Source organism: Saccopteryx bilineata, chromosome 10, assembly GCF_036850765.1.
Source record: "Saccopteryx bilineata isolate mSacBil1 chromosome 10, mSacBil1_pri_phased_curated, whole genome shotgun sequence".
NCBI lineage: Eukaryota > Metazoa > Chordata > Mammalia > Chiroptera > Emballonuridae > Saccopteryx > Saccopteryx bilineata.
This window is the reverse complement of record NC_089499.1, coordinates 12,802,761-12,822,590: the sequence shown is the minus strand read 5'-3', so window position 1 is coordinate 12,822,590 and position 19,830 is coordinate 12,802,761. Positions and strand designations below refer to the sequence as shown.

The 19,830-nt window shown below is 43.7% G+C and overlaps 1 protein-coding gene across 5 annotated transcripts in view; it reads left to right on the top strand.

Moving 5' to 3' along the window:
* The window catches only part of MYRIP (myosin VIIA and Rab interacting protein), a 232,449-nt gene that overhangs the window by 90,148 nt on the left and 122,471 nt on the right, over positions 1-19,830 (top strand). For all 5 annotated transcript variants that reach the window (XM_066244530.1, XM_066244529.1, XM_066244533.1 and 2 more), the window contains one exon: positions 3,226-3,447. In XM_066244530.1, the coding sequence (XP_066100627.1) occupies positions 3,226-3,447 (222 nt within the window). The remainder of the gene's footprint in view (positions 1-3,225; positions 3,448-19,830) is intronic.

Below are 19,830 nucleotides of genomic sequence, written 5' to 3'. Positions count from 1 at the left end.
CCCAAACTTTTTACACAGGGAGCCAGTTCACTGTCCTTCAGACCGTTGGAGGGCCAGACTATAAAAAAAACTATGAACAAATCCCTATGCACACTGCACATATCTTATTTTAAAGTAAAAAAACAAAATGAGAACAAATACAATATTTAAAATAAAGAACAAATAAATTTAAATCAACAAACTGACCAGTTTTTCAATGGGAACTATGCTCCTCTCACCAACCACCAATGAAAGAGGTGCCCCTTCCAGAAGTGCGGTGGGGGCCGGATAAATGGCCTCAGGGGGCCGCATGCGGCCCGTGGGCCGTAGTTTGGGGACCCCTGGTGTAGACCCTGTATCGACTGGTATGTAAGGAGAGACAAGACCAAGAAAATGTCCTGTGTCTGGCTTTAGCAGTTAGGTGGATGGAGGGTCCGCTCACTAAGGCCAGGCAGCCTAGGGGAGGAGTGATTTTTACAGGGACGAGCCAAAATTGGTGTTTGCAGTCCTGCGTACCAGGAAACAAAACTCATAAAGCTCAAGTGCTTCTGTGGATTGAGCTCACAGAGTGTTTTGATCCCCAAAGACTTTCCTTCCTGGATGTTTTATTCCATTTAATTTAGTGTGTCTGAAATATCAATGGAAGCTGGCCAATTGCTGAGGCCATTCTTCTATTTACAGACGGAAGAGCCATTGTTGACTTGTCTCATCTTCGGAGGGACTGGAGAACAACTCCTTCATGCCTTAAGACGTAAACCCTGTCCCGTTTCTCTGTAAACATTTTGTTCAGTGAAGTATAGACATAAAATATTTTACCTCATGGAATTACAGCTGGCCTGCTATGGTCTCACATTTCAATACAGGAATCAGCCTTTCTTTATTACCCACAGCTCAAGGAACACGTCAGTATCGGAGACCGCTGTGCCGCACAGCACGCCCTGCGCAGGTATCGGCAGATGCATAAGCTTAGGGCAAACGCTGTTTGAGTTGTCCTGGGAAGATATTTATGACATGTTGCTGTTAAGTGAAAAATGAGGTTAGAAACCATATCTAGATTTCCAATTCTAATAGGAGGGAGAGGTGAGCTCGTGCGATGCTTCTTTGTACTAAAAACACATAAAAATACTAATCAAATATGAGGTTTACTATAAGAAAGAGAAAATATTTGCAAATCATTAAACCAATAGGGACTTGTATCCAGGAGACACAAACTCTACAACACAACAATAAAAAGATGAGAGATCTACTTTTAAAATGGGCAAAAGATTTAAATAGATTTTTTTTTTCAGAGAAGATATATACAAGTGGCCAGTAAGTATATGAAAAGACATGCAGCATTATTCATCATTTGACTTGCATTCGGGGGATGCAAATGAAAACCACAACTGGACACCACCTCATGCTCCCTGGGGTGGCTGTAGTAGAAAAGGTAGACGATAACAAGGGTCGGGAGGAAGTGGAGAAAGCAGGACCCTTCTATTACTGCTGGAGGAATTTGAAATGGTGCCACCATTGGGAAAACAGTCTGGCAGTTTTTAAAAAAATTTAAGCATAGCATGACCATATGACCCAGTGATTTCGCTCCTGGAATTGAAAAGAATTATCCACACAAAAACTTATACATGAATGTCCATAGCAGTATTATTTATAATAACCTAAAGTAGAAGCAACCCAGATGTCTATCAGTTGATGGACAAATGAAATATGGTATATCCATAGATAGAATACTCTTTGGCAGTAAAAAGCAATAAAACACGATACATGCTATATATAGTAGAGATGAACCTTGAACACATGCAAAGGAGGAAGCCAGACACAACAGACCACGTACGGCCTGACCTCATTTATATTATACGTCCAGGATGAACAACGTCACAGAACCGGAAGTAGATAGGCGGGTGGCAGGGATGGAGGGGCGCGGGCATCTGGGCTTTCTTTTCGGGTTGATGAAAATGTTCTGGAATAAGACAGTGGTACTGCTCAACACCACTTTGTGAATATACTAGAAACCACTCAATTGTACAATTTAAATATGGTATGTGGCTTATATCTCAGTGTGTTTCTTTTTCAGTCGGGGCAGGGGGGAAGTAAGAAAGGGGTCAGAAGTGCAGAGGGGATTTAAAATCAGAATGATCGGCGCAGTCACACGGGAAAAGCAGGGGCCGTAGCTCCGCTGGCCAGTGGCCACAGTGTGAATTTCAGCATGGCGGGAAGAGGTGTGGCCAGCCCCTCTGAGGGAGAAGCAGCTGAAAATGAGGCACCTGCACAAAGTTTGGGGCAAAAAGCTCAGGCTCAAATAAGAAATATTTAGAAAGAAAAGAGAGGGCTTGGTTATGAATGTAGCAGAGGTCTTAAAGTTGTAAGGCCATCTGTGAACCACTTTATGCCAACACACTCAAAAATCTAAACTAAAAAAGATAATTTTCTAGGCTTCAGAATTCAAACAGTATATATAATATCATTCCACTGTAAAATATGAGAGCAGGGGAGAGAGGGGGAGAGAGAGAGAAGAGAAGAATTTATAAATACCTCAGAGTAGTAGATCCAGGTGATTCTAACATTTTCCTTTGGCTTACCTGTGTCTGATTAATTGACTCCCATGCCTAATGTATCAGGCAAGGGGGACTCCTATCTACGCAGCCATTGTTCACCATTTAGGTCACGGATTTTGAGAATTTTCCTCTGGTCAGCAGGCCAGAAGAATGAGGGGTTGTCTTTTATCCAACTCTGAATCGCCACCCCTCAGAGACTCTTTATTGACTCACATTGATTTGAAAGCTTCTACAACCCCTGGGTGCTTCCGTTTCCAGGGATGTTAAATAGGGCCGGCACCACACCGATCATATTCCCAGCACGGCTGTTGGGAGGATTAATGTTTTAACACAATAACATAGTAACACAATCTCCTGCTCTGTTAAAAAGGTGTTAATTAAGTTAAAAGGTTTTCTTTTTTTCAAGGATGTGCTTAGATTTATAATGATATATGTCTAGTGTCTGAAACATAAGTAATAAGATTTTCACACTTTTTTTGTGGAAAATGTGACATCCGGAAGCACACAAAATTAACCCGCGACTGGGGTTCCTCTCTGGATATTTTGTCAAGCAGTCGATCTCTGGGGTTTTTTACTGTTTGTCGTACAGGAAAAGCCTACAGCGGCTTGGAATGGGAAGGGCTGGGGTGGGGGTGGTCTGGAGAGAGAGTCCCCCTGACCTGGTCTACTCTTTCCTCCTCCTCCCCGGGCCCAGCGAGATGAAGCAGAAGCTGGACGAGGAGGGCAGCAAGTGCAGCATCCTCTCGAAGCACCGGAAGTTCGTGGAACACTGCTGCATGCGCTGCTGCTCGCCGTTCACCTTCCTCGTCAACACCAAGCGCCGCTGCGGGGACTGTGCGTTCAATGTCTGCAAGAGCTGCTGCTCCTACCAGAAGCAGGAGAAGGTCTGGATCTGCTGCGTCTGCCAGCAAGCCAGGTGAGTGGCCGAGGGTCCTCCCGGCGTCTCGGCCGGTGCCACCCACCTTCCTCCAACCAGGTAGGACCAGCGGCGGTGGATCAGCTCAGAACACTGAGTGCACTAAAGAGATGGCCCCGGGTGAGGCACTGTTATGGATGCCACGTGAGCATCACAGAGAGGACGGGAGGGGACCACGTTTCTCATCTGCTTTCATCTTTTCATTCATTCACTCATTCATTCCACAAGTCTGTGTGGGAGTCTTAGGAAGTATGCTGGGTGCAGGAGCCACGATGGTGAATGAGGCTGATGGCTTGGGGGTGGGGGGTGGGGGATGGGAGGGAGTGGGGACAGAATGCATCAAGGTCATGATGTTACCCCCAGCTGGCTGGGTGAGTCCTGCATAGCACTTGGCTCAAACACCTTCCATGGCACCGCTGTGCTGCTCAGCCCATGGTGGATGCCTCAAGGACAGGGACTGTCCCTCTTTCTCAACTCCATTTGTATCGCCATACATAGCCTGGCATGTTAAAGGCACACAAACCTGTGTGGGCCGAATAAGAGACCTGGGCAGAGTTTGGTAGCAGAAAAACACAAGGTACAGATGAGGTTTCAGGGATTTTAAAGGAAAGAGGGTCCAGAGAGTGTTGGGCTGTCCTAAAGAAGTTTTATGGAAGAAGAGAGGACCCCAGGTGGAACTCAGATAGGAGGAGTCACAGGGCATTCTTGGACACGGTGTGGCCTGAGCAAAAAGGACAGATCTCCCAAGGTGTCTGGAAGGCCTGGAACAGAAGACTTGAAATGGTGTGTAGAGTTGGTCAGTTTATGTGAAGAATTTGGGTTTGATTGGCAAGGGGTTGTGAAATCATTGAAAATAGTGGTTAAAAAATCATTGAAATAGCAGTTACTAAAATATGCTGTTCTTTACTGTCCTTCAATGTATTCACCCCCACACAGAGGGAAATATTAGTTCCTACACATCTTGTTTCTCTTTTTCTCTGTTCCCCTTCTCCATGGATCAGAATAATCTCCAAATTTATAAAGCATATAGTTGCAACTCCACCTTGAGTTGTGCGTATAGGTTTATTTCAGTTACAATTAAGTAACACATTGCTTTCAACAAGCAGCCGTTAAGTTAAGTGAGTGGTCCACAGCCTCAGGATCGCATCGCTTAGAACCGAAAGGACGTTGCCTCAGGACCCAGTCTTCTGATCCCAATCCCGTGCTATTTTATTTATAAGGAGTCTCAAGGAGTAGCCAGATACTGAAAAATAAGTTGTAAACGGGCTGCAAGTGGCCCCTAAGGCTACATTTAAAATTTCTATTTCACATTTCTGGCCACTTAATGAGGAGGCAGGAGGCGTAGGTAACTCAAAGTTGCATCATTTCCATGTAAATCTTCCCGGGCTGCTCCCCAGTCTGAGAAGCGGGACAGCAGACAATAACAGACCCCTCCCAGGAGGATACCCGGAAAGACGTCCAAACAAGGAACGCACATTTGTTCCAACTGTCTTAAGAACAGGAAGGGTTGCCCTGGCTGGTTGTTCAGTGGTAGAGCGTCGGCCTGGCGTGCAGGAGTCCTGGGTTTGATTCCCGGCCAGGGCACACAGGAGAAGCGCCCATCTGCTTCTCCACCCGTCCCCTCTCCTTCCTCTCTGACTCTCTCTTCCCCTCCCGCAGCCAAGGCTCCATTGGAGCAAAGTTGGCCTGGGCACTGAGGATGGCTCCGTGGCCTCTGCCTCAGGTGCTAGAATGGCTCTGGTTGCAACAGAGCAACACCCCAGATGGGCAGAACATCGCCCCCTGGTGGGCATGCCGGGTGGATCCCGGTCGGGCGCATGCGGGAGTCTGTCTGACTGCCTCCCCGTTTCCACCTTCAGAAAAATACAAAAAAAAAAAAAAAAAAAAAAAAGAAAGGAAGGGTTACTGAGGAATCTTCCCCGTTCAGTGTGCCTGCGCTAGAACACCCCCAGAGTGGCTTTATCAGAGTCGGCAGGGAGAGGTTGCCGAGGAGAAGTTGGGGATTTTGCTGTTTCAACCTTGAATGCTGTCTTGTGGAGGCGTCTCTGGAGTCGCGGGGTTAATTATTGAACGAACTCCAGAGGGATGGAGAGCTTGGGCTCCTTTCTGGTGTTTCTGTATTATTCAGGTTCATCCTCGGGACCCGTCCAGGAAAGAAACCCGTGGTACATGTGGCAGGTTTCTGCTCCTTGAAATGTTTTTTTTTCAGGTTGGTAGAGAAGTATGTGGAGCTCAGAGTGCCTCGGGTGTGTGGCTGTGGCCTGGCAGTCTTTGACATTTTGCAGGCTGCCTCACACGAGTCTATTTCATGTATATAGTAACAAGCTGTGTGACCCCCCTCAGTCGTACACAGGAGACATAGCCAAAATCATCATGGGAGGCACTTAAGGCATATTTTGATTTGAATCGGGTATGGAAAATTTCAGGTAAATAACGACTTTAAAAACCGGCGCAGTTTCTTGAAACAGAAAAAAAAATAGTTTACAACAGATTGTTTACCAGGGGTCCCCAAACTATAGCCCGTGGGCTGTATGTGGCCCCTTGAGGCCATTTATCCGGCCCCCGCTGCAGTTCAGCTGCACTTCCGGAAGGGGTACCTCTTTCATTGCGTCATATCACCTGTTACAGCTAGCAGTGACAAATATGGAACCAGACATTGACTATCTCATTAGCCAAAAGCAGGCCCATAGTTCCCATTGAAATACTGGTCAGTTTGTTGATTTAAATTTACTTGTTCTTTATTTTAAATATTATATTTGTTCCCGTTTTGTTTTTTTACTTTAAAATAAGATATGTGCAGTGTGCATAGGGATTTGTTCATAGTTTTTTTTTATAGTCCAGCCCTCCAACGGTCTGAGGGACAGTGAACTGGCCCCCTGTGTAGAAGGGTTTAGACTCTAAATACAGACTTTATGTGGCAAAGGCTGCTGTCGTGCTGGGAGGAAAGTGGCATTTGGGGTACCCAGTACTGCCGTCCACTTTGTCCATCAGCTTCTCTGCCCCTCGGGCAATCTGAAGTTCACCTCTTGGTTTCAAAGTGATTTACTTTAGGTTTTAGTCATCTGGAGGTTCTCAGCATGTTCATATTCAAGCAATTGGATTTAAAAACATTGTATCTGTCAGATTCCACGAAGAACCTATTGTGTGTGTGTGTGTGTGTGTGTGTGTGTGTGTGTGTGTATGTGTGTGTGTGTGTGTGTGTGAAATCTCAATAAAATACTGGCTAGCTCTGTGAAGTTGCAGGTGTGACCGCTTTTGTGAGGCCACGACCCAAATGTCACTCCCCACTGCCCACGATGTGCTTTGCCCTTCCCGTGAAAATGAATCCCACTTTTGCTGCATTGGTTTCATTTCTAGCTGTATGTCCAGTGGCTACCAGATGCATGTTTTTGGAGCTACTACGGAGCCATGAATAATTATAGTAATAAAAATGTTTGTCAACACACACAAAAAATTAAAGAGCTGGGAGTTGAGGGTAGACATTCACACAGAAATATTAACAAACTGCGTCAGAAGTAAACAGGGGGACCAGGCACGGGGGCCTGTCGCTGATGTAGTTCTAAAGGAGAGGCTTGCATTAGAAATGTAGGGCTCATCGGGGAGGACCCAGAGAGGACCTAGTCACTGTGGAAATGGCGTTATCTCTGACTGCAGCTCTCTTCCTTTTCATCTCAATGGAAAAGAGACTACGTCTCAGTGTTCCGTTGGGTTATTTATTGCAGTAAAGCATTTTTTAATTTTAAATGAAAATTCCCTTTTCACGGTCGTTGCTGTAATTATGATCAGATGGTTAGTTCCTCGTCAGTTCTTTTGCTCCATATGTTTTGCCTGCAAATGGGTTTCGGCTGTCAGTGTTAGTTCAAAATTTTAACTTTGGGAGGAATTAACAAGCAGATGAATTTATTATGGAATGAATGATAGATTACTTATTTTGGAGGCTGTATAGCCAAGGGGATACTACTGAATCATTCCCTTTGCCATTTTTCAAAAAATTATACATAAATTTATATTTCTTCAAAGATGATAAATAGGACTTATAGTCATAACATTTTAAGGTCTTCTTCGGGAAACAAGACTTTCAGAGTGAGGCCAGCCCATACATATCAACCATTATCCTTTGGGGTCGAATTGATTCAAGAACAATGTTTCTACTTTCCTTGGGAACAAATTGGCTGCCTAGTTCTTTGCTTTACAATAAAAATTGTCCTCTCTGATATTTGTTATTTTTGTGCTATTACCTTTAACACAGACCAATTTGGGAGATTGTCTTCAGGGAGTGAGAGAAAAATATTATGCTTGGAACTGAAATCAAGACATATCTCCTCATTATGCCTGTGGCATTTGCTCGAGTTTTTCTGAGACAACTTGAAGCTTCATTGCTTTCCACTGGGAGCTGAACTCTTTGATATCTGATCACTTATCTCTTGGTGTTCATACAGCCCACATGATTAATAAATTAGCATACCGCCCTTTTGGCATAAATTCCACAGTATATTTCAGAGATACCCAGTGGGTGTGCAATATCCTTAAAAAGATATAACGTTAAACAATTATCACTAGGAATTAAGGACATTTACAGGTTAACAAGTGTATAGGGACATATTAAACCTCACTGGAAAGGAAGAGAATAGAGTTTATGCTTCAAATAGCTAGTTTTTCCCTCATTAGTGATTTTTTTTCATCATTCTACTCTGTCGACAGGGTAAACAGGGTAAATTGAAAAAGGCATCCTCATTCATTGCTGGTGACGTCCAAATGGGTGTAACCTTTTACCAACATGTATCAAGAGCCTGTAGCATGTCCAAACCCTTTTACCGGTCATTTCAGTTTTAAAAACCTACCCCTAAAGAGGAAATGGATTGTTGTTTTAAATACTGCACAGAAATCAGGTGTACTGAATTATTTGTAACATAAAAAAACAGAAATGATCTAAGTGCCCCACAACAGAACACTGGAGGTCAAGTAGGGAACATTCAACGTGACAGAATATGATGAGACCTTTAAAATAATGTGTATGGGTTAACATGGGTGAATCCTAATATTAAAATATTAGATTTAAAACTGCAATGCAGACACACAATGTAATATAATCACCATGTAGTCAAGAAAAATATGTAAAAATGACTGAAAGAAAATTAACAATCAAGGCTGTTTACAGTAATTGTTCTTTGGGTGATAGGCTAATGGATAACTTTTTTCTTGCCTCTCTATTTTCCATTCTGTCTTCGAGTTTTCACAATTTGCACATGTGCTTTTATAACCAGGTATAAGTAAAACAAAACTATAGAAATCTAGGACTTGCTCCTTTTCTCCTCATTCCAAAATCCCCTCCCCCATCACCCAATGTTACAGTCCCCCCAACAACTCCTCTACTTTACAGTAGAGTTAAAACCACCCAGTTTCCTAAGGAAAGTGGAACCATTGAAGGAGACTTGTATTTTGAAGAGACAATTAATAGGCAATTTCCGTTATAGATATCAGCCTGTCTATAAAGATCTCCATGGAGACTGTGACTGCAATACTCAATCTAACTGTTGTCAGAGTGACCTGAATCATGAGGCAGATGGGAATTCCTTAAAATTGAAATTCCCCCCAGTGAAAGCTAAACATCTATTTTCTGTTCACTAATTCTTTACTGTCAATAAATTAAATAACAAATGAATATATCGAGAGCGTCTGCTATGGAGATGGAATTGAATTCACTTTTTCAGATGAGTTATTTCATCTAATCCTTATAAGGACTCTGTAAGGGGCAAGAGATTAGCCCTTACAGAGGCTAATCTCCATTTCTGAGCCGGGAAAGTCTGGAAGTCTGACTCTGATTATGTGGCTAGCCAAGGTCACCTTGTCAGTCCCAAGTTCAGGGGTCTTCGTACAATCAGTTTCCGCAGGAATGCAGCCTGGGCCTCTGGGCCCCTGGCCTTCAGCTGCCCGACTGACCGTAGTCCTCACTCAGCCAGCAACCTTGACCCTATGTTTAGGCCTGTAGAGGAGTGCACAGCCTGTTTCTAAATGGTGTCAAAGGGGTGGAGGAGCTTTTGTTTCCTCTTGGAAGCACGGTGTTTCCACAGACAGGCTGTTAACGGCACACTTGCACTCCCTGTGTGGCCGTAACAGTGAGGACAGGCTCAGACACAGGAGAGAATGTTTGGGAAGGAGGACAAGGTACGGTGGCCTCGTGGTTCACGCCGCCACCATGTCAAACATTGGCATTCGCTCTCAGGGGCACTCTGGGCTCCCCACATTCCATCTAGCCCGAGGTCTTTCGGCTCTAACACTTACCCTGTCTGGACCACAGGGATGAATGGGTGCTGTATCCACTGAAAGACTGAATCTCTATAATTCTTAATTTTTAGGGAAAGCGCAGGTTTGATACTGTGCATTAGGAGCACGAATTAAATCTTTGAGATATTTTAGTAAACCATAGGCCTTTTGACATTGCTTTTTACTAGGTTAAAAGAAGAAAAGAAAAGAAAGCTTCACTTTGGCATACAAAGTTTAATAGGCTCTTGATTAGATCAGTAGCGTTCACAATGTCTGAGCATTTAGGACACGTTTTTAGGCTGACAACCATAGGTTTTTATTCATGTGATGGGGCTGTGATGGTTAATTTATGGGTCAGCTTGGCTAGGCCTTGCTACCAAGATACTGGGTCAAACACTTAGTCTAGCTATTGCTGGGCAGGCATTTTTTTTAAAGATAAAATTGACATTTAAATTAGTAGACTTTGAGTAAACCAGATTACCCTCCATAATGTGAGTGAGCCTCACCCCATCCAACCAGTTGAAGGCTTTAGGAGAAAAAAGACTGATTTCCCCAAGGAAGAGGGCATTCTGCCGTCAAACTGCCGTTGGACTCAAGCTGCAGTATCAGCTCTGGGCCTCCACCCTGAGGACTTTTGACTTGCCAGCCTCTATACTTCTGTGAGCCGATTTCTTAAAATAAATATCTCTTATTAGATAGATAGATAGATAGATAGATAGATAGATAGATAGATAGATAGACGATAAATAGAATCTACTGGTTCTGTTTCTCTGGTGAACCTGGACTGATACAGGAGACTTCATGAAATGCAGGACAACTGGAAATGGAGGTGGGGAGAAGGAGAGCACTGAAATGGGAGGCCCCATGGTCTGTGCTCTCTCATCTGGCGCTGGAGAGAGGGGGGACTACAGGTAGAAACTAAAGAAGCTGTTTTCACCACGGACCATGGGGCCTAGCAGTGTTACTCTGCATCCTAAGAGACAGGAACTAATGCAGATCTGGGAGAGAGGCATTGTCCTGCGAGGACAAGTTCCAGCACCAGGGGGATTATTGGCCCTGGTAGCGCTGAGGGAAGCTGGGCAGCGATTTGGAATTTGCACAGGAGAGCAGGACCTAGCAACAGAAGCCCCCAACCCAATGATTTCTCTACAACTGGACCTTAGCAAGGGCTAGAAAGGCGAAGCACCATGAGTGACTTCCCATGAGGCTTCTCTGGGACTCCAGGAAAGACCTGGGAGACACGCTGGGGGTGGAGACTGGTGTCCTGCTCTGTCCAGGCAGAGGCACAGAACCAGTAACATCGGAAGAGTTACTAAGATGACCTTACATGTGTATTTTCCCGTAGGCTGCTGGCACTTGGGGAAATCCAGGTTGCAGTCGTAAAGAAGGAGCTGAGTTGGGCAATGCCGAGAGAAAAGAAAATTTAGGAGATTAAAAAAATTAGGAGTTGGACCACCCCAGTCAGTAAGTGGGCCCCTGACCCAAACAATGCCAACCTAATCCTCTCAAGGAATTTGAATCTTCGGTGGTGTGACATATCCATGGAGGACAGTTAGAGCTGAGTCATCCTGAGATAGGTGACAAAATGCTGACCATGAGTGAAGTTTCTGTTACCAAGATCCCTGGTCCTATATCCTCAAGTCTAGAGCATTCCGGTTTTGCCGCAAGTCTTTAAGCCACCAGTTTTCTCCACTACATTCCCTTTTCACAGAAGTTATCTGGAGTTCATTGCTACTGCTCAAATAGCACCTAAGGAGCCATCACCGATACAGGCGACATTATGCAATCAGAGCCGGGAGATTGGACGTTTAGGCCAAAATAATGGAGAAGCAGCTGACCCTCCTGATATGGGAATAAGGAGGGGCTATCGTGATCCCTTCCACATTTTCTAATCTTCCACATTTAAATGTGGTGCCTTGAAACTGGCAGGCCTACCCAATAATTAAGTGTACCCTGCAAGAAAAAAGTGCTCATGAGTTTCCAATTTTCTAAACTCCCCGGTGCCTAGCAGACAGAAAGGGCTCCAGCTCCAGCCTTAATTAAACGTGCGCTACAGAGTGAAGAGGAGCCCTGCAGGAACAGAGGGGCTGAGGAGGGCGGGGGCACTGTCTGCAGAAAGGTCAGGAGTTGCGCAAAGGCATCATGGGATTTGCCCCACTGGGAAGTGACTCCTTTTGTGGCTCAGGTGATTTCTGCTTATTTGCTTCCAGCCAAATTGAAGGAAGACCTGAATGGCCACTAAAAATAATGTGGGATCATAGATTGCTGTGTGATTTCTGGCATGTGACTCAGATGGAATTCCAAGTTGAAAGACAATTGCTATTAAAACTGCTTAATATTCCCATCTATAGGAACATTTCCTCAGGGCTTAGTTTTTAAATATGTAGAATTTATTGGATGACATTGACTAATAATATTATTTAGGTTTCAGGTGTACAATTCTATAATATGTTATCTGTATATTGTATTATTGTGTTCACCAAGGGCTTACATTTTTTTTTTAAAAAAAGGGATAAAACCAAGTGCTGGACACTATCTCATTCAAGTAATAAATAATATTCCTCTATGCAGAAAAGAAATCAATAAAAAGCTATCTCCCTGCAAGATATATTTCCAATAAATATGTATATTTTCTTACTGTTTATCAGCATTTTAATGTATTTCTATTTTTGATCGATTGTGTCTTAGTCAAAATTGATAACTCAAGCCAAGATAAATATTTTGACACTTTGAACTTCATGGCTCTAAAAATAATTAAATTCAATTTATTACACTTATTTCTGTGACAAAGAATGACAACATGGTGATAAATAAAAAAAACTAACCATAAAAATACATGACATTAAAATAAAATTCTGTAAGGGAAGAAGAATAGGAAAAAAAGATCTGTTCAAGAAAACTGAAAAAATATTAATTTTTCTTAACTGTTAGAGGAGTCAGCAAACTATAGCCCATGTATCCAAATCTGGCCTGTCACCTGGGTTATAAAATAGATCTTATTGGAACACAGCGATGTCCATGCGTTCACATATTGTCTATGGCTGCATTCAACTACAACAGCAGATGTGAATAATTGCAACAGACTGTACAGCCCACAGACTCAAAAATATTTACTCTCTGGCCATTTGCAAACAAGTCTGCCAACCCCAGCTTAGACCAGTCCTGGCCCATCACCTAGGTTTCAGCTCATTTCCATCCTGAAAATATTGGGACAATTTACGTAAGATGGTAACTAGGACGCAATGGCAGCCGTGAATGTCTGCATGACGCACAGTAGGGAACATCCGGGGGTTTTAATAGCCGACAAGACATCATGCAGGCTACTGGCACCTTTCCTGTTAATTGACTGCCGACCTGTGGAGCAAGAAACCCCACTGAGAGGGCCCCCTTTCTAGCCTTGAAATAATGAGTGAGCTTAAAAAACAATAAAGGATCCTTTAGCATCGCAGGGACCAGTCTAGCAGATGTCATCAGCATCAACTCTGCTCTGCATCACAGTAAAAGAAAAATGCCAAAATTTTCTACCATTGTAGACCAATATTCAAATTTTTGTACCTAATCTTAAGGCCATTAGGTATTTCCCAGCATCACCTGTTTAGCATAGAATTAACCTAGGACATACCTATCAACTACATCAGGGCTTGATATGTCTTAGTGACATTAAGATCACAATAACTCCTGAAAATATAAGAAGCTTCTGGCCTGTATATGCCACAAATAGCTTTAAGGCTTCAGGGAAAAATATAAAGAGAGAAGTTTTATCTTTTGGGCACACACTGAAATAAAGGAGGTTATTAAATAGAAAACAAACTGCTGTCATGGGGATTGGTTCTCATTTACCCCTAATTGATGCTACGTTCACATAGAGAACATCAATAGAAAAATGTTCTTTAAAAAATGGACCCAGCAGTCAAACAGCTGTCATCACTTGAGAAAAAAATAAAGCCAAAGATGTAAAAAGCACCTGGGCTTCCGATGTCCGAGAACTTTCTGGAGCTGGAACATGCCCACCTGTCTGGTCTGCCTCCCGTTATCAGCTGCACTATATCAAGGACATGAAGAAGCCTTACGAAAGATAATCCCGTTCGGATAATGCTTCTCCTCCCCATAGCACTTCACTGTTTCCAGCGGTCTTTGTTGAGGAGTCACGTCCAGAGCTAAACGACCTTTGTAAATGCCTTTTCCTAAGAGGAACCGCTCCTATGTTCAGGCCAGTCTTGGACCAGTATCTAGGCAGCAAGAATTGGCTGGAGGCCCCAGAATAGATTCCATTTTTAACATTAGCTGGAGGGTCTCTTGAAGTGGATAATACAGGAACAGGAGAATTAATGCGAATGGCTGAAGCCTTGCCCTGGACTAAACCATATATATGGTAACGGACATTCACATAAATGTCATTTAACAAATACAGAACAGTGTGCATTTGGGTTCTAATGCTAATGTCTGTTCCCTCCCCGCCAAGGAAGTGGCGCAGCCTTAGCTAGGAGTTAGGAGAGGCCTCCCTGTGCCAGTCCCTGTCTCCATCTTCTTGATTCTTGTCCCCCTGCTCCATCTGCAGCCCTGTTGACTGGGACAAAGGTATTAGGATATTTTCATGGACACTACCTCTCCAGAGATGGGCCCTTTCATCTTTCTGCCCCCTGCCCAGGTTGTGAGTGGTGAGCTCTGCAGCCTTGTCATTGTGCAGACCAGGCGGGCAGGGGACCAGCTCAGCCTCGGTGCCGGGCGGGAGCATCTGTCTGGGAAGGGCTTGCTTGGGGTTGGTGCCTGCACATGACCAAGTGTGATCCGACTGATCAGCAGTGAGTTTTGTTTTCTTGGGTCTAAACTAGGTCTTGGACCTTCCCCAGAAGCCAGTAAGACGGTAGTTGCTTATTGATGCTCTAGGTGGGGTGGACCAGAGTTGAGAAGTTGAAGATACCCTGGATGATTCAGCATAACCAGGCTGCAGGATGCTTCAGTGCCTCACGTTTAAGTGTCTAGTGAAAGCCAGTTACAGTCATCCCTGCTGTCGTCGATGTCAGGATCACAACATTGCTGGTTCTGCAAGGACCCTAAAGGGCAGAGTCCTTTCTTGTGGAGCACCCTAGTACTGACCTCCCCAGACCCGTTCCCACCCCTCATCTCTCCTCCCTCCACTCTCATGCCTGCCTCCTTATCTACTGGATTCTGGTGACTTCTGCACGCACAGAAAGAGCCTCGATTAAGATTTTGCCTTGAGCCAATAATCTTTGAGTTTTCCTCTAACCTGGCTTATCCAGATAGGTTTGTTAATGGGATTGCATTTGGGGGCTAAGGCAGCTGATCTTTCAAAGGGGCTAAAGTTTATAGAAGGACAACTAAAAAGTATAACACAGCCCTGGCCGGTTGGCTCAATGGTAGAGCATCGGCCTGGCGTGCAGAGGTCCCGGGTTCGATTCCCGGCCAGGGCACACAGGAAAAGCGCCCATTTGCTTCTCCACCCCTCCCCCCTCCTTCCTCTCTGTCTCTCTCTTCCCCTCCCGCAGCCGAGGCTCCATTGGAGCAAAGATGGCCTGGGCGCTGGGGATGGCTCCTTGGCCTCTGCCCCAGGCGCTAGAGTGGCTCTGGTTGCAACAGAGCGACGCCCCGGAGGGGCAGAGCATCACCCCCTGGTGGGCAGAGCGTCGCCCCCTGGTGGGCGTGCCGGGTGGATCCCGGTCGGGCACATGAGGGAGTCTGTCTGACTGTCTCTCCCCGATCCAGCTTCAGAAAAATACAAAAAAAAAAGGATAACACAGCTGAGCCCTTGAGCGGGACAAAAACAGCCATGAACAGCTGTTCGTGTTCATCTAAGCAGATTCTGTGTGTCACCTGCCTGTTACCAAGGAGGAAGATGCTGACCAACGACCACGGTGCCAAGTGCTGGGGCCTCCCAGAAAGTCCTGCTCAGGGACCACAAAGGCTCCTCTCATCCACCTTTATCCCAGAATCCATACCTTCCTTAGCACGGCAATGCACACGTGAAGTGATGGGGCCTAAAGTACTATCAAAAAGGAGATGGCTCCCTACACTGGAGCCTTGTGTCAATGGGAAGCCGAGAACTTCCTCTGTTGGCAGCGCCTCCCAGAGGAAGGCATTAGATTTGGGATTTCTCAAGGTCCTTTTCCATCCATCCTACATTCATTCATTACGTCCATGCGGTCTGCATCAGTCCTGAGTTTGAATCCTGGACTGGCCACTTATTTGCCAATGATCTGGGCAAATGATCTCAAATTTTTGAGTAGGGAGAAACAAGATGATTCTCTAAAAGGTGACTGTAGAGACAGAGAGAAGGTCTGTAAAATCAGTTAGCAATGCCTCACCACAATAACTGGTAGCCATTATCACGCTGTGTTCGTTGGGAGGGTGTTAAATAGCTATTTCCTTTTCTTTATAAAATATTTAGCACAGTATTATTGCCTATGAGCATGAAGGCATTTTCTCAATTTGCAATGCCTCTTGTTTTTAGCCCAGCAAAAATAATTTAATTTTGATAATTAATCCCATTATTTTCTTTTCCTTAGCGTTGACCCAAGGCAGTTAAAGATACTGCCACATGGGACTCAACAAATGAGTAGACTCGTGCTCCTTCCAAAGATTTCCTAGGACCACTCAGTGCCTATGTGAGGATATAAAGATGCAGATCATCACTTAATAACCTCAAGTGTGTATTACTTTACATTTTAGTGCCTGTAAGCACTAAAGAATGTGCGCAGCAGACTGTAGCTTCAGTACAAACATCAGGCAAAAATATTTGTACTCTACCACACTAGACATTTTGAGTTTTTTTCTGTTCTCCCATTATTGGGGATTTCTGGTGCCTGGGGCCAGCCATCTTTCAGTATACGGGACAGTCGCACACCAAGAAGAGTCATTCCCTCCAAAATGCCGGGAGGGCCCAGTGAACAACAGCAGTCAACTACACTGAGAAGGCTTTCCCTAAGTAGAGAAGAGAGTGAGGGGCTTCTGACCCCGGCTGGATATTGTACTTAGAATGGAAGACAGGCCTGTTTCTATTCAGAGAAACCCAGTTAGCTCTGCCTCTATTATGAAGGGGGTTACAGTCCATACGAATCCCAAATTTTTCTTTTCCTGATACACTCTAGACAGACACCCTGAACTGTGACCTAAAAGATAGTGATAATAGTATCAATGCTACCATTTATGGAATACTTCTCAGGAGCCAGGCCTGGTGAATAAGTCACCTCCAACCCTCTCACCTGAATGGAGTTCTACCTTCATCTCTACACATACCATCTGTGTAAACCCATATTGTATACGGTGATCATCATGGTAATACCTACCTCTCATGTACTACTCTTTTACTTAAATACACCAATTCTTTTTTTTTTAATAAATTTTTATTAATGTTAATGGGATGACATTAATATTTCAGGGTACATATATTCAAAGAAAACATGTCTAGGTTATCTTGTCATTAAATTATGTTGCATACCCCTCACCCAGAGTCAGATTGTCCTCCGTCACCCTCTGTCTAGTTTTCTCTGTGCCCCTCCCCCTCCCCCTAACTCTCTCCCTCCCTCCCTCCTGCGTCCTCCCTCCCCCCACCCCTGGTAACCACCACTCTCTTGTCCATGTCTCTTAGTCTCGTTTTTATATTCCACCAATGTATGGAATCATGTAGTTCTTGTTTTTTTCTGATTTACTTAAATACACCAATTCTTATCCATCTTTCTATAAAATATTCATAGTTAAATGCCCATTTAATAGTCTATCATGATATTGTACCACCATTTATTAACCCGTTTTTCTGACTTTAAACATTAGCACTTCTTTTCCCAATTTTATTTTGCAACTGCAGACAATGTTCCCATGAGCATCTGTGTACAGATGTCCTTTTGCTTCTGGTCACTTCCTTAAGAAAATCTCTAGGAGTAGAACTCTTACCTTGAAGGCTGTGTATGTGTTTTTGACTCTTCTTAAATAGAACCATATCACTTAACACAGAAGTTCATCAACTTCTTCTGCCGTCAGCGATAAACATCAGGTTCAGCATATACTCCAATGTCAAGTTCTCTCATTTAAAAAATTTTTAGTACTTTGCCGAGAATAAAGCAGTGTCGGGCTATAGGAGAGAAAACTGTATCAGTGATGTTGAATGTTTTCCTCTGGTTTCTTTAAAAGAGGCTATTAACCTATTGAGACGATTGGGGATGTAGTGTCAGATCCGTGACGCTATGGATTATATAGAGTTTCCTCCCAGCAAGTTTATTTAGCCTGAAAGCCAAACAGTAACGCTGCACAAAACACCGTGTTCATTAATCCTTTCACCCCTTGGGGAGATAGGAAATGGAACCAAGTGCCTGTCGATCGAGGACATGACATTGAAGTTATGCATAAGCCGAAGGGGAGTTCGCCCCCGCCTTAGCCCCCTTGGGTGGCAGCGATGCACTGAGGCAAGGGGTAAACAAAAGGAAAAAGTACATTATCTCCGGCTTTCGTTCCAAACCCTTTGCTGGTTTTTCATGAATGCTTTAGCATGCGGTGGTCACCCTTTTGTGTACAGAGCACCATCTCGACTTGTACGGACAGTGGAAGCGTGGAGCGTTCACTTCCGCTGTTCAACGTCAGGAAGGCTGTAAATGCATCCCGCCTCAGCAGATGCTCAATTTGAGAACACGGTGTTTAGTGTCACCGGCTGCCAAACCCCGGCATAGCCCGTTTTCACCCACCCTTGGTTATAAAAAAACACAAACACAAAAAACTGAGAAGCGAAGCCTGGTTTGTCTTGTAGATCTCAATATACAGTAATACAGTTCTGCCTTTCTAAATAAAATGAGTCATTGATATTGGCATTTGATACTCGTCGGACAAATGACTGGAGAGGACAAGTGGATTGAATAACATGGCTCCTTTGGGAGAGCAAAAGGTTGCCACCCAGCTTAGGGGTGCACCGGGATCGTCTTCTCCCTCGATGCTGGCATGGCCGCACAGATGCTGCACACACCAGCACTGCTGTCCTTGCTACCATTGTATGTGAGACTCTTCAGGTACTTGCCATTTGTTCATTCCATCGAAGAAAGAATTCGTAACACGGTATAATCCAACTTACCTCCAGGCTAAATCTCACAAGATATATATACAGAAATGTTACTTTTACAAATTGTTGTAAAATATTAATACATAACTTACCATTTTAACTATTTCAAATATAATATGTTTAAACCTAAAACACACACACACATATATGTATATACGTTTATTTGCTAATACTTTAATGAAGGACTAAGGTATGTTCTCTTATTGTGGATTTAGTGAAATTCTATATAAACCACATTCATAATGTTCCATATGCAAATTCCAATGGCAACTTCTTTAAATTAGAGTAAGAAGTTAAGGGTACTTGCAAAGCATACTGAAAGCAGAATTCTAATTTATCTAGGTTTTTCAGTCTTCTACAGTTGTCTTAACCATACCTGATTAAGTCAACCCAGTCTTCCCCAGACTTTCAATTGCACACTAATGGAACAATTCTCTTTTATTCCACCCACTTCTCATTGCTTTCTATAATGTTTAACCAAATCATGCATAACTGGCATAAATTTAATTAGGTACTGATTCTTGATACAACGCAACTAGTAGAAGCAGAAATGTCTGTGTGTCCTAGAGAGTAGGCCGCTACCTGTGATCAATCACACAGGGTACCTTGTGGATCATCATCTTTTATAGAAAAGAAAAAAAAATGGAGAGACAAAGCTCATTGGCCAAGTGGAGGGTGGCTAAGACAGCTTCTCAATACAGCCCTACTTCCTAGAATGAATTACCACTGGCTCTATCCCCATTTCTGGACCTTCACTGAGAATTCTAGAAGTCATTAAAAAGGCTTCAGGCCGCAGAGAAGAAATTTTATGTAGTGTTAAAATATCACAAAACAAACAAACCCAAAAGTACAAAATATGAATATTTTAGATCAACCTAATTTATGAATGTTAATACAAAAATAATCAAAGATTCGCTAATGGAACCCAGGAGTGCATTTAAAAGGGTAACACATCATAACAAAATGGTATTCACCCAGAAACACAAGGAATTCAGAAATCTATTCATACAACCTCACATATTTTAATAAACCAAAGGAAATCAGCCGTGCTATGTAGT